Here is a 13038-nt window from a genome sequence, read left to right on the forward strand (position 1 = left end):
TGCCTGGAGAAGCCCTTGGACAGAGGAGGCTGGTAGGCTACAGTCCATGGGGTCACCAAGAGTCGGACACAATTTCACCTTCTAGTTACCTTAAAGCAAGTTCTAAACTGGGACAGAAAAAGAGTGGACTGTGGCCAACCCGGAGCCCCCGCCCTACTAAGGGAGCTGCCTCGGTCCAGCAAGACCCTGGCCCAGCCCTGCTACTAGGGACAGAACAGGATGATTATACAGGCAGTTGAAGTCCCAGTAGGGGGTTATGTGCTGTGATGTGCTTAGTCGCTCAGTCGTGTCTGACTCTGCAACCCCATGGACTGTAGCCCACCAGGCTCCCCTGTCCACGGGAATTCTCCAGGCAAGAATACTGGAGTGGGTTCCAATGCCCTGCTCTAAGGGACCTTCCCAACCCAAGGATCAAACCCAGGTCTCCCACATTGTAGGCGAATTCTTTACTGATTGAGCCTCCAGGGAATACAGACAGAGCAAACTTAGAGAACTTTAGACCACTGTAGCTGATGATGGCTCAAGGAAGCTACTCAAACACTGTGGAATGAAACAGGCCCTGCTTAACAAAGTAAAAGCATGAAATATGCCCCAGGTCATCAAGTGAGAGAAAACAAACGTGTCACCACCCTTCCACTGATTTGAGTACTCAGTGATCACAGTCCTGGTTTGACCTCGGAGGGTCAGACACTCTCCTCCCCAACACAAAGGAGGAGCTAGTGACGGAAGCCTGACATTCACGAAAAGAGTGAGGAAGAAAGTGATCTTTCCCCTCCCCCGCCTCCAACTTCCTTTTGATTAAAAACTGTAGCCCACTTATTCCTCGGGACAGAGCCCTCTTGCCTGACCACTTGCATCTCTCACAAGCGTCTTATATTAATAAATCTACTTCTTGCCCATCACTCTGCCTCTCGCTGAATCCCTTCTGAGCTGAGACACAAAGAACCTGAGCCTCAGTAAGTCCAGACACCAGGTGAGTGATTCTAATTGAAAGAGAGTGGGTTCAGATCCCAGACTAGGTTTTAGCTGGGTTCGAGTAAAGTCCCCTCAGAGGTGCGCAGTTTCGCTGCCACGCCTTGCAGGATTTTAAGAGAAACCGGAAATCTAGACTTCCACGTGAAATTAGATTTTTTCTTCCTAATGTTAGTAACAAACTGAAAGTTATCAAAATACTGTGTAGGCCAAATATAAGTGCCTGTGGGCCGTATCTGACCTGCAGGGCTCCCCAGGCCCACTGCCTTAGAGACACTGACCAGACGTAAGGTCAGATTGAAGGAAATCAAGCACCTAGATCACCTACCTTTGAGAAGAGTGGTGGGAGCCCAGGACACAAGCCAGGTCCTCCCAGGGAGGGCTCTGCTCAGCGGCGACCAGTCACATGACAGATCTGGATCCGCCTCACCAGGGCAGGACCACAGACCCCTGTTCATCCAGTTCTGTGCTTTGGAACTTACCTCTGACCTCAGTTTAGCTTCCTGGGCAGGCCCGCCTTCAGGGAGGGAACACACTGACTCTAGCCCCAGGAGAGTTCCACCACAGGGAGGGTCACACTAGAGCCAGCAGAAATCCAGAGCTGGCTTCGGGGAGGGTGGCAGGGGCGCCGCCCCCCGAGAGACAGTTGCACGTGCGTCTCCTGAGTTACTAGCTTATTTCATCTCATGAGCAATATGTCTATGCCCTCCAAGATTGTTTTTCCCTTTTTCCTTTGGCTACCAGGAAGCTTATGGCCAAAACCTGAATGCTAAATTTAGTATGAGCAGAACTCTTCAGCATGAACTTCTGTCTACTAACCCTAACTCTGTCCTCCTACCACTACCCTACTCCTTCTCCTTTCAACCTGATTTTAACCCAAGTTTCCTCACTCGGGGACCAAGGAGAGAAAGAAGGGAACTAGGAATGGAAGGGGATAATTCCTTCCCTTGTTTTGGATCATGCCGTGCTATGCTAAGACGCTGCAGTCATGTCCAACTCCGTGACCCCATGGACTGCAGCGCAGCAGGCTCCTCTGCCCATGGGATTCTCCAGGCAAGAATACTGGAATGGTTTGCCATTTCCTCCTCCAGGGGGGTTTTCCCGACCCAAGGATGGAACCAGTGTTTCATGTCTCCTGCACTGGTAGGTGGACGCTTTGCCACTAGGGCCAGCTGGGAGGCCCTGTAGTGGGTCATGCGGCCAGACAAACGGACGCCGGAGCCTTAGGGGGGGTGTGAGCCCACCTGTCCTTCCCTTCCAGGACCACAGCCGTCTCCAGGTCCCCCTCGCGCATCTTCTTCATCTCTGAAAGCTTGCTTTCCAAGCTCAGTCGCAGAGCCTTCTCTGATTGTGTCCCAGCAAAGGCCTTTTCCAGTTCTGCTTGGGCGGCTTTCACATCCTAGAGTTAAATTAAATGCATTTGATGCAATTTTTCAATACAATTGGGAACATTTTGAAAGGAAATTGGATTAAAACATAAATATTTATGACTTTTTCTCCGGCACATTTCCCCTCCCTGAATTGTACTACACATGGGGAGAATCAGTAATAAATACATTCACCAGCCATTTTCCCCCTCTGATATCCTGAAGAGTAATAGGCATTTCCAGCGGAAAAGACTCTACAAGAGCCATATTTGGGGTTTTGAAAAATCGGATCAATATTTACAGCTTCAATGAGTACGAAGAGAAATGTGCTTCTCAACACCTAAACACACATAAATTCCTGAGTCACCATCATCTCCACACACATCCATCCCACACCCCACTGCCCCCTATTTTTTTTTTTAAGATAATGACTACACGACTTGAAAGTACACTTTCTAAACCTCCAAGGTGGTGGTTAGAAACTCTATGTTCTTCCTGAGAGCTCAGAGAAGCCAAGAGGGAAACTGTCTGGATGGCGTGGGCAGCGTCTGTGTGAGGGGAAAGGTCCTGGTGCTCAGGAAAGTGACCTGACCGTGGGTCTCAATCTCCGAGCCCTCAGGCCAGCAGCCTCTGACCACGCCCAAAGAGGAAAGTCAGATCGAACCGGGCTCAAAACCCAGCTCTCTCACTTACTCGCTGGGCAAGCTCGCGGAGCCCCTTAGCCTCCCCGAGCCTGTTTACCAACCTCTAAGACAGGTTAGGAACCTCCCTGGCGGTCCAGGGAATGACTGAGAGCTCCAAGGGCAGGGGCCAGGGTTCGGTCCCCGGTCAGGGAACTAGAGCCCACATCTACAACTGAAGATCCCACGTGCCTGAACTAGGGCCTGGTGCAGCCAAATAAATAACTGAAAAAACAGAAAACAAACAAGCACCATCTCTCCAGAGTTGCTGGAGACTCCGTCACATGCCTGCTGCATCCAAGGAGGCCCCAGAAATGCCAGCTCCCCTCCCAGCACCCTCCACAGTGTGTCCTCCACCACCGCCTTCCCAAGAGGGCGAGAGCCTGGCGATCTCGAGGACAGCTGGGGAAAACTTACCAATATTCTGAGACAAAAAACAGCAAAATCTATTATTTGCTGAGTGCCTACTGATGCCGGGCTTTGAGCAAGGAGCTTTATGTATGTTATCTGTGATCCTCACTCAACTCTAGGAAGTTATATACTGAGAGACAGACCAGGGCAGCTCAGCACGGAAGCTCTGCAGTCAGACCACCCAACACTCGCTCTGCGCCCGCGTCACCAGGTTTTTGTTTTTAAAGAGGGACAGTAAAAGTACTTGCCTCACACATTTACTGAAGGGACAAACTGAATCCATGTATGAAAAGGTTAAGAAACCCTTCTTAGGTGCAACAATGGTGTCTCAGACATGGTAAGCTCCCCATAAATCGCCAGTGACTACAGGGCAGGTACCTTCGGCCTCATTTCACAGACAAGGCAGCTGAGGCGCAAGGGGCAAATGTCTTCTCCAAGGTGACAAATTAGTGACAGAGCAGGAATTCAACCCCGTACGTCAGTCATGCTGTCACCCTAAAACGCAGGGAAGCACTCACCCGGGAAACCTAAGATGACTAAACCAAGAGACTGAGTTTCCTGAAGTCTCAGAATGACGTTTTAACTAAAGCTCAGAATGTGTGCTCCAAAGACTCTCCCTTGGCTTTCAGCTCAGCTGCTTGTGATCCAGACTAGGCTCCCCGGCCCTTCCGAGCCAGCGCCCGCATCTGTATCTTGGCCCTACACGCCCGCCGGGGCTGCTGTGAACCGAAGCGCGGAGACCGCGGTCCAGCGCAAAGCACAGCGCCGGCGGCCCTGGCCCTCACAGCTGGCGTCCTTCCCGCTCAGCCGCTCGGAAGAATCAAGGTCACAGGCAGAGAAGGTGAGGTGAGACGGCAGACTTCAAGATCAAGGACGGAGGGACTGCTGCCATCCCTCAGTGCCGGCCAACCCGAGGGGACGGCATGTTTAGGCCGAGAAGCCTCCCGCCTCCCGCCACAGGCGCGGGCAGCAGCTGGCTGAGAGGCGGTGCGGGGCCGGGCCCCTCGAGCGGCACCCGAGAGGCCGGGTCGGGGGCGCGGGCAGGATGGGGCCGGGGCCACGCGGCCACCCCAGCCGGGAAGCCTGGCTCCGGGCTGAGCTGCGTGAGGTGGGCCCTCCCCTCGCTGGGCCTCAGCTGCCCCTTCTGCAAAGAGACTGAACGAGACGAGAAGGGTGGTGTGACAGCCAGGACACGGGCGTCCGAACCAGCAGCTGCTAAGTTTAAATGGGCCTCCCTGGCGGCTCCGTGGCCAGGAATCCACCTGCCAGTGCGGGAGACACAAGAGACGCGGGTTTGATTCCTGGGTCGGGACAATCCCGTGGAGTGGGAAAAAATGGCAACCCACTCCAGTATTCTTACCTGGGAAATCCCATGGGCAGAGGAGCCTGGCGGGCTACAGTCTTTGGGGTTACAAAGAGACGGACACCACTTAGCGACTAAACAACAAGAACGTTTAAACGGGGATTAAACTTGGACCAGTGTTTCTCTCTGTCCCTCCGTGTCCGTGTCCTCATCTACAGGACACAGACAGTCAAGGGCAGCGTGCAGGGTGTGCAGCGGGTACGGATTCCATACGCACAGTGCCCAGAGCAGGGCTGGAGCCCAGGCGGCACTCAGGAAGGGGGCGCCTGCTTCTGCTGACACCCTGACAGGCTACAGAAACAAGGGACAAGATTCTGCCCCTTCCATTATGAACCCACTGTGAGGATCAGTCTCCTCAGGGCTTGCAGACTCGCCTCTTCTAAGAGGTGTATCCTCTTGGTTAGGACATCTTCGACCTGGCGGACCTTCTTCTGAGCATCTTCCTTCACCCGCTGAACTTCAGAGCCACCCCCTCCGGTGAGGCTCTCAACTGCTTTGCTGTGAAAAAAGGCAAAGGCGTAAAATGCACAAGAGTGACGGTCAGATGGTGATTCCAGTGGCTCCAAAGAGACAAAGAATATTTGCTGATCCCTTTTCCCACAGACCTGTGCTGAGCTTTTTATTTTTTTTTAATATTTGTAATTCACAAGCAGAAATAATGTAATATATAAATGTATTAATCATGCAGTACACCTTTGACCCACACAATGTTATATGCCAACCATATTTCAATTAAAATATGCATATGTGACATCTGTGAATGTGTATATATGTGGTTTGTATACTATCCAGTGATTTCCTTAGGGTCAGTTCCTAAAAACGGAATTACTAAGTTAAAGGATAAGCACATTTTCAAGACACCTGACAGCTACTGCCAAACTCCCCACCTCAAAACCTCCGATAAAGCACACCTACACCAGTGGCAGGAAAGGCGGGAGCGGGTGTGACGGACCAGCGGGCAAGGAGCAGGATGCAGGGGGCCCACGGGGCGGCCCAATGGTTGAGACACTGCACTGCCACTGCAGGGGCACAGGTTCCAACCCTGGTCAGGGACCGAACGTGCCGCACAGTGCCGCCACAAGAAAAGAGAAAGAAAAGGGATCAGGAAGCAAACAAAACAGACCCGAGGGGAAAGGTCGGCTGCCGGAGGGAAAGCGTCTCAAACCCAGCACGACCACTCTGTGAGCACCAGCGGCCCGAGGGGAGGGGTGACCCGCTCCCCGCGCCCCCCACCTCCAACGCAAAGCCAGAGCTCGAGGTGCTGGGCGTCACGGGGCGCCCGCTCCAGGTGGCCAGCAACAGTGGGGCTGGCACTCCAGAACCGGACACGGGGCCACTGCCACTGACGGCCTTTCCTTTTGGTTCTCAAAAGAGAAAAACAGGGTCAGATGTGAATTTCTGAGACACAGACTCAGAGCAGTTCTCATCGGATTTCCAAAGCGACTGCAGATTTCCGGAAGGCAGAATAATAAAGGAAACGGCTCCACCTAAAGCTCGTTTTTCAGAAAAACGGCAAAAGAATAAATCTATTCATCACCAGCCTCCCATGCCCTACTTTAAGGGTATATAACATTTTTCCAACCGGGAGCCATGTGAGCAGACACTCACATGTACAGGCCATGTGCGTTTCTGCCTGAGAACAATGGAGAGTCAAGAGGGCCATCCTTGCCATCCAAGTCTCAGACGCGAGGCGCCCACAAGCACAGACCTCATTCATATCCTGCTCCCTCCTGCCAAGGCCATCAGAAGCCCCCCCACCCCCGTGTCATGACATCATTTCAATGGAATTCAATGTGAGCAACTGCAAAGAAAGAACAGGGGCACTGGGGCCGAACAGATCTGCTTCCAAATTTTGGCTCTACTGCGTCCTCAGTGAGACTCTGGATAAATTACCTCTCACACCTCGGTTTCCTCATTTGAAAAACGAGATGATTACCTCTTAGAACTAACGTGCTAACACACGTGTCACTCCTCTCTGATCTGAGTGCTGCCTGCTAGTCGTGTCCCCGAGGACGGCGGTGCCGGCCCCTGCTGAGCAGCTCTGAGCGGCCTCGCTGCCTGCCTGGCGGGTGCCTGAGCTGAGAACGGATCCTCTCGGGCTGGAACTAAGGCCACCATGGCCACCTCCCGATTTATGCCATGAGATGTCCTCAGCTCCCCACCGCAACCCCCTCCATCATTTCCTGATCAGGACTGTCTGGGATTCACAATGATTCACAGTCATTTCTATCACTCCTCAAGAGGCATTATACATGGCTGAAAGATTTCTGTTTTAAAAGCTTTCCCCTCCTGAGCCTTGAACACAGGATTTTTCCAGTCCCGAACTTCCACTGACTACCACAAATGTTTTAACCCTTCGGTTTTACAGGAACTTCTCTAGAAAATTGCTCACTCCACCGCCCTCCCCTCCACCCTTCACCATCCCTCCCCACAGCCAGCAAGTGCAAATACCAGCCACGATCAAATGTCTATGTTTTGCAGTCTGAATCATATACATGGTCAAGAGGCTGGCTACAGTTTTTAACAAGTACTGGCATTATTCAATTCGGTTGCATTTTAGTTATGCCACTAAAATGTATTCCCAATAATAAATGTTCCAACTTTTCACTTATCATCTTTGTATTTTACAGTTACTGTAGCAATAAAATTTATACTTGGCAGTATGGTACAATTTTCCCCTACTAATGGAATTATTATTTTTGTTTGTGTTTTAAAGCCACAGAGATAAAATTTACTCCTGACAATATGTCTGCTTTTGTTCTTAATGCCCCCTTATTGTAACTGAGAAATATAATAACAGGAAGCCAGAAAACATATATGTTTACTGCATGGCAAGGCAGAGCGAGCTCCAGAGGAGATCAGCCCCAGTTCTGTTGCCAGAAGAACTGGGCGAGTCCTCCCATCCACTGAGCCTCAGTTTTCTCTTCACCCAAATGGGAATACTGGCTGCCTCAAATAGCTGTTATAAAATCAGGTGTGATAAAGCATGTCAAGCGCCAGGCCTAGAATCTGGGCCAAAGTAGGACCTCAATAAACGTTAGTCCTTGAAAGGCAGGAGGGAAGCTCAAGAGGGAGGGTTACATGTAAACTTACAGCTGATTCACGCTGTTGTACAGCAGAAACCAACAACACTGTAAAGCAGTTATCTTCCAATTAAAAACACACTTTTTAAAAAAGTGTTAGTTCTCTTCTTTCTTTAGAGAAACCTCTCTCTACAGACTCTGGCGCAAGAGATGAGGCAGACAGCAAGACCGAAGGAGAGAAAGGGCTTGTAGACGCGGACCTGACCCGGCTTTCCACCCAGTTTTCTGGGAACAGCCCCCTCGCTACCCTCTTTAACCCTCAACACTTCCTCTTGATTCTTTCTACCCTAGTTATGCTTCTTCAGGAAAAGCAAGGGCTTCCCGGTAACAGGTGCTGGGCAGTTCAGGGCCAGGACAGGCACCTTCAGCAGGTGCTTGGTGGACGCGGCGCAGAGCCACGGCGGGTCATCCGCACAAAGGCCCCAGGAAGCAGGAACAGCGGAGAAGCCAAGACTCAGAAGCCAAAGACCCAGCCACTGGCCAGGCCAGCCCAGGCCCCGCCCTTCCCACAGGCCGCCTCCACTCAGGCGAGGACCAGACTCGGGGCCTCACAAGGCGCACAGTCACGCTGGAGAAGTGAGAATCACACGCAGGAAAATCAAGTACCCAACTAGCGCTGGGCTACAAGTCAGGGCCTCGAGTCCTGACTCCAGCTCGGGTCTTTCTAAGTGGTTTTGCTGCGCTCTTTCCCTTCTCCAGACCTGAACTCCCCTCCTCGACAAAAAGGAGGCTTTTCTGAGAAAGCTGCCTACGCCCCAGGATAACGGTGGAAGGTAAATGAACCTGAAAGCATCTCATCAACTGTGCAGTGTCGCATGCACATGGCATCGTCACTGTAGCCAGAGGAGCCCGCGAAGAGGCTGAGGTGTGGCCCGCAGGCAGCCACGGGACTCAGCCTGGCCCGCTATGGCGGGGAGGCGACAGGAGAGTCATCGGGGCCGGCAGCGAACGGGAAGCAGAGGAGTGCTGCCAGGGCAGAGCCAGAGCGACAGGAGCAGGACACGCTTATGTCTGTGCGCCATTTGGGATGAGGCGCTGGCGGAGAGCAAGCTGGAGCAGCGGAGTCACTGCGAATACCCTTAAGTAGAAACTCTGCCCTGGGAGGCTTCCTTGACATCACCCTGCCACCCCTTACCCAGCCCTGTGGACTCTGCTTCCCAAATGTCCACCCAATTCCCGCCAACAGCTCATCACGAATCTCAGCTCAGCTACTGAACTCGCCTCCTAACTCGCCTCCCTGCCTCCACCCCAGTTCCCCCCACAGAACATTCCCCACTCCGCCTCCAGAGTGACCTTTAAAACAAAAAAACAAAGCCCTGATTGTGTCAGTGGCTTAAAACTCACGACTGTTTTCCGTGGGATCTCAGGATAAAGACCAAAATCTCTAGCATGGCCTCAAAACCCTGCAAGCCCGAGCCCCGAGGCATGTGGGATGACCTGAAACCCGCACGCTCCCTTCGCCTTCAAGACTCTCCCCTCTCCCCCTGGTTAAGGCCTACTTACCCCCAGGTCTCACGGCAAAAGCTGCCTTCCCTGCTACAGACCTCTAGTTACAGACCTGAGGCCACTGCGTTTATTCTCACAGCACCTTCTTCTCTGAGCTCTTTTCCCAGTTTGCATTTTCAGATCTATATTTCCAAGTATTTGATCCCCATCACTGCTTCCAGAATGTACGCCCCACCTGTCTGTCTGGATCACCGCTCTACTCTCAGGAACCTAGGCCAGTGCCGCACATAATAACTGCTTAAGAAATATTTTCTGAATAAATTAATTAAGCTGATCAGATCAAGACAGGGCCCCAAACTCCATTCTAGGTACTTGGGGAATCGATGCATACAAACGTGGGCACCAGCCACACAACGCTCAGCCCCGTGTGCTGGTATCAAGGCATGCACGTGGCCTTTGTGAGTCTGGGTTTCCGTGTACACACGCCTGGCTGGAAACAAGTCCTGGCCAAGATCCGCAGAAGGCAGGGTGCTGAGTATGCAACAGACCGAATTCTACCACTGGTTTCCCGGCTTAGTAAAGTCAATTTGACTCCCTGCCCAGAGAACGATGTTGCTTCCAAACGACAACAAAAGCAACCAACGAAAACAACGTATTAAGGGAATCCCCTGGCAGCCCAGTGCTCAGGACTCGGTGCTTTCACTGCCGTGGGCCCATGTGTGCAAGGTCAGCGTAGCCCCGAGAAGCCAGGACCGGGGCCCTCTAGTCTCCCCCGAGCCCACAGCCGTCCATGCTGGCTGCTGGCTGGGAGACATTAACAGCACCGTGGAGCCCGGCCCAGCGCAGCACAGCTATGGGTGCATTTCAGCCACTCGGTCATGTCCAGCTCTTCGTGACCCCGTGGACAACAGGCTCCTCTGTCCATGGGATTTCCCAGACAAGAATACTGGAGTGGGTTGCCATTTCCTTTTCCAGAGGATCTTCCCATCACAGGGATTGAACCTGCATCTCCCAGCTTGTAGGCAGATTCTTTACCACTGAGCCACTGGGCAAGCAGTGCAGCTGTGCCCCAGGCCGCAGACTCCGCGCCAGGACCGCCAAAGCGTGACCACATGAACTTCCAGCCGGGCCTCGGGGGGTCAGCTCCAGGGAGTCTTCCTCATCTCTCAAGTGAAACTCTGCACACCCTCACGTCGCCGCCGTGCTGTCACCACGCCCCCATCACACCCCGTTTACACGCTCACCCCGTGCCCACCCCCGAGTGAAGGGAGTCTGTTTGCAAACCCTCAGCACATTCACCTAAGAAATGCTTGTGAATGAATGAATCAGCGGCCATTTGGGACATAGACCCTCCTCTCAACTGTGCCTGCTGTTCAGTAAATATTCCAGTTAATTAACTGACTGATTAAAATAATAGCTTTCGATTTGTTTAATGCAGTAGAGCCCTTCCTTTAATGAAATACTACAAGGGACCCTAGTACAGAAAACACACACAAAAATGAGTTACTGTGGCTGAAGCCCCACACCCTGCCCCGAGCCTCAGCCACCTCGGGGGTCCCTCTAAGACTCCCAGGCCCCCGGCCTTTCACAGCAATGAAAACGGACAAGCTGCGGCGGTAACTGACAATACAGCTGGATGGCACAGACACTTCCCCAAGGAAAGAGGCCGGACGCGGAAGCGCGGGTGCACAGCCGACGACGCCTCTCCAAGTTCAAAAACAGGCAGAACTGAGCGACGCGGGTGCTAGCGGTGAGCGCAGAGGTGATCTCCATGACGGAGTGTGAGTTCCGGGAGCAAGGGAAATGTCCGAGGCCTGACGACCTTGGTCTGCGGTCTGGATGGTGGCGCCAACGTCGTGCTTGCTCCGTGAAAAGCATCACGCTGTACGCTTACCATCACACGTTTTCCTATGTCATATTTTTGTAACATACTTATAGCAAATGGTTAGACAGATGGGATACTTAGCATCACCGACTCGACGGACATGAGTTTGAGCAAACGCTGGGAGATGGTGAAGGACAGGGAAGCCTGCCGTGCTGCTGTCCACGGGGCTGCAAAGAGTCGGACAGGACTTGGCAGACTGAACACCAACAACACTACATTTCATAAGTTTGTTGAAAAATAATTAAATAAAAATGAAAACCTCCTCAGGGTACTGAGAGCAACTGGCTTAGACACACAAGGTTCTCTCCTAGCGCGACCAGCCGCCACCACCACCAAGCCCAGGTACTCACGAGGCCTGGACGAGCAGCCGCTCTCTCTCCCGCAGCTCCCGCTTCAGACTCTCTACTTCCACCTTGAGCTCGATGTTCTTTGGGACAAGATCAGGAGAGAAAAGAAACGTGTGAAACACAGGCCACCTGAATGCCTTTACTGGGGAGCCCGCCATCAGCATGAACTGGCTCCGCGACACTCGGAACGGGCAGATGTTAGACTCAAACCCTCATTAGCCTCGGGGCACAGGGAAAAGAGGGTTATTAAACACTGGTGGGCTCCAAAGAAAGCCCTGGATTTCTCAAGGCTTGGAACAATTATGTAAATCTTCCAAGCATCTAACAGCCAGAGCACTCAAACATTGAGGCATAAATGTCACACAAGTGAGGCTGATTTAAAAATTGTTTGCCCTCCGCCAGGCAAATTTACAAGCAAGTCTGCAGTTTGTTTTTCCCATTCCAAGGCAATTACTTCTGGTTGTTTATAATCAAGCATGTGGTGGTTGGAGCAGTGGGAACGTGTTGCAGCTTCAAAAAAACATGTGGATGGGAAGCCACATCACTGCCTGTCTCATTTCAGTGTGAGATTTCAGGGCAACCCCTTCCCAAAGAGCCGAGACTACACGGGGCCCGCCGCCTAGAGGGGACGCCGCCGGGTTCTCTGGCTATCTTCCTCTTAAGTGACTGAAACAAAGGGACACTCCCAGGGCCTTGGGCTTGTAACTCCTGCGACAGTCCAAAGGCAGGATCTTTGGCACATGGATCACACAAGGCTGTGGGGCAGAGACAGGCTTTGAGAACCAGTTCACCAACGTCTTCAGACGGATCAGATGAATTCACCCAGCACAGAGGCGGCTCCAAGTGTGTAGTCTGCAGAGGGCTGCTGTAAATCCAAGATTTCTCTAATCCTTCACCTGCTTTATTCTAATAATGTACACCAACCTGACATTCTATTCCCTAATACATGTGCATCACTGTACATAAAAATAACATTTCCAGTACAATTTACAATCGCAGAGGACATGCCTCCCTCCTTTCAGTCAAGCAGCCCCAAAGGGGAGAGCGCCCCGACTGAGCAGTCAGTCAGAACGGGAAGGCCACGGCTGTGGGACGAGATGACCGTTCAGTCGCTCAGTCATGTCTGACTTTTTGCAACCCCGTGAACTGCAGCACGCCAGGCCTCCCTTCCTTCACTACGTCCCAGAGTTTGCTCAAATTCATGTCCATTGAGTCAATGATGCCAGACCTGGCTTCAAATTCTGTCTCCACTCTTTACTGGGCAGAAACCACGCTGAGTCAGCAGATGCTCGTCCACTCGTTCCTCCACGTGATAAGACACACACCAACCCCTGTGACAGGCCAAGTACCAGCTAAGCATCGAGGCCACCGTGGTGGGCAAGGCAGACACAGCCACTGCTTCCCTGCTCATATCCAACACGAAAGCAGAAGTGTGAGCCTGTAAATGACCTTAGAAACACAAGCCCAAGGGACTTCCCTGATGG

At 52.4% G+C, this 13038-nt stretch overlaps 1 protein-coding gene across 10 annotated transcripts in view; it reads right to left on the reverse strand.

Annotated features, from left to right (window-relative positions):
- CDK5RAP2 (CDK5 regulatory subunit associated protein 2) overlaps window positions 1-13038 on the reverse strand; it is a 171447-nt gene that overhangs the window by 129851 nt on the left and 28558 nt on the right. For 9 of the 10 annotated variants that reach the window (XM_055427760.2, XM_088838314.1, XM_055427762.2 and 6 more), the window contains 3 exons: window positions 11558-11634; window positions 5168-5291; window positions 2217-2371 (listed from right to left, as the gene is read on the reverse strand). In XM_055427760.2, the coding sequence (XP_055283735.2) occupies window positions 2217-2371; window positions 5168-5291; window positions 11558-11634 (356 nt within the window). The remainder of the gene's footprint in view (window positions 1-2216; window positions 2372-5167; window positions 5292-11557; window positions 11635-13038) is intronic. The other variant, XM_088838313.1, reaches the window with a different exon arrangement.

Source organism: Moschus berezovskii, chromosome 7 (genome assembly GCF_049115385.1).
Source record: "Moschus berezovskii isolate FMDL1 chromosome 7, NW_MosBer_1.0, whole genome shotgun sequence".
NCBI classification, from domain to species: Eukaryota; Metazoa; Chordata; class Mammalia; order Artiodactyla; family Moschidae; genus Moschus; species Moschus berezovskii.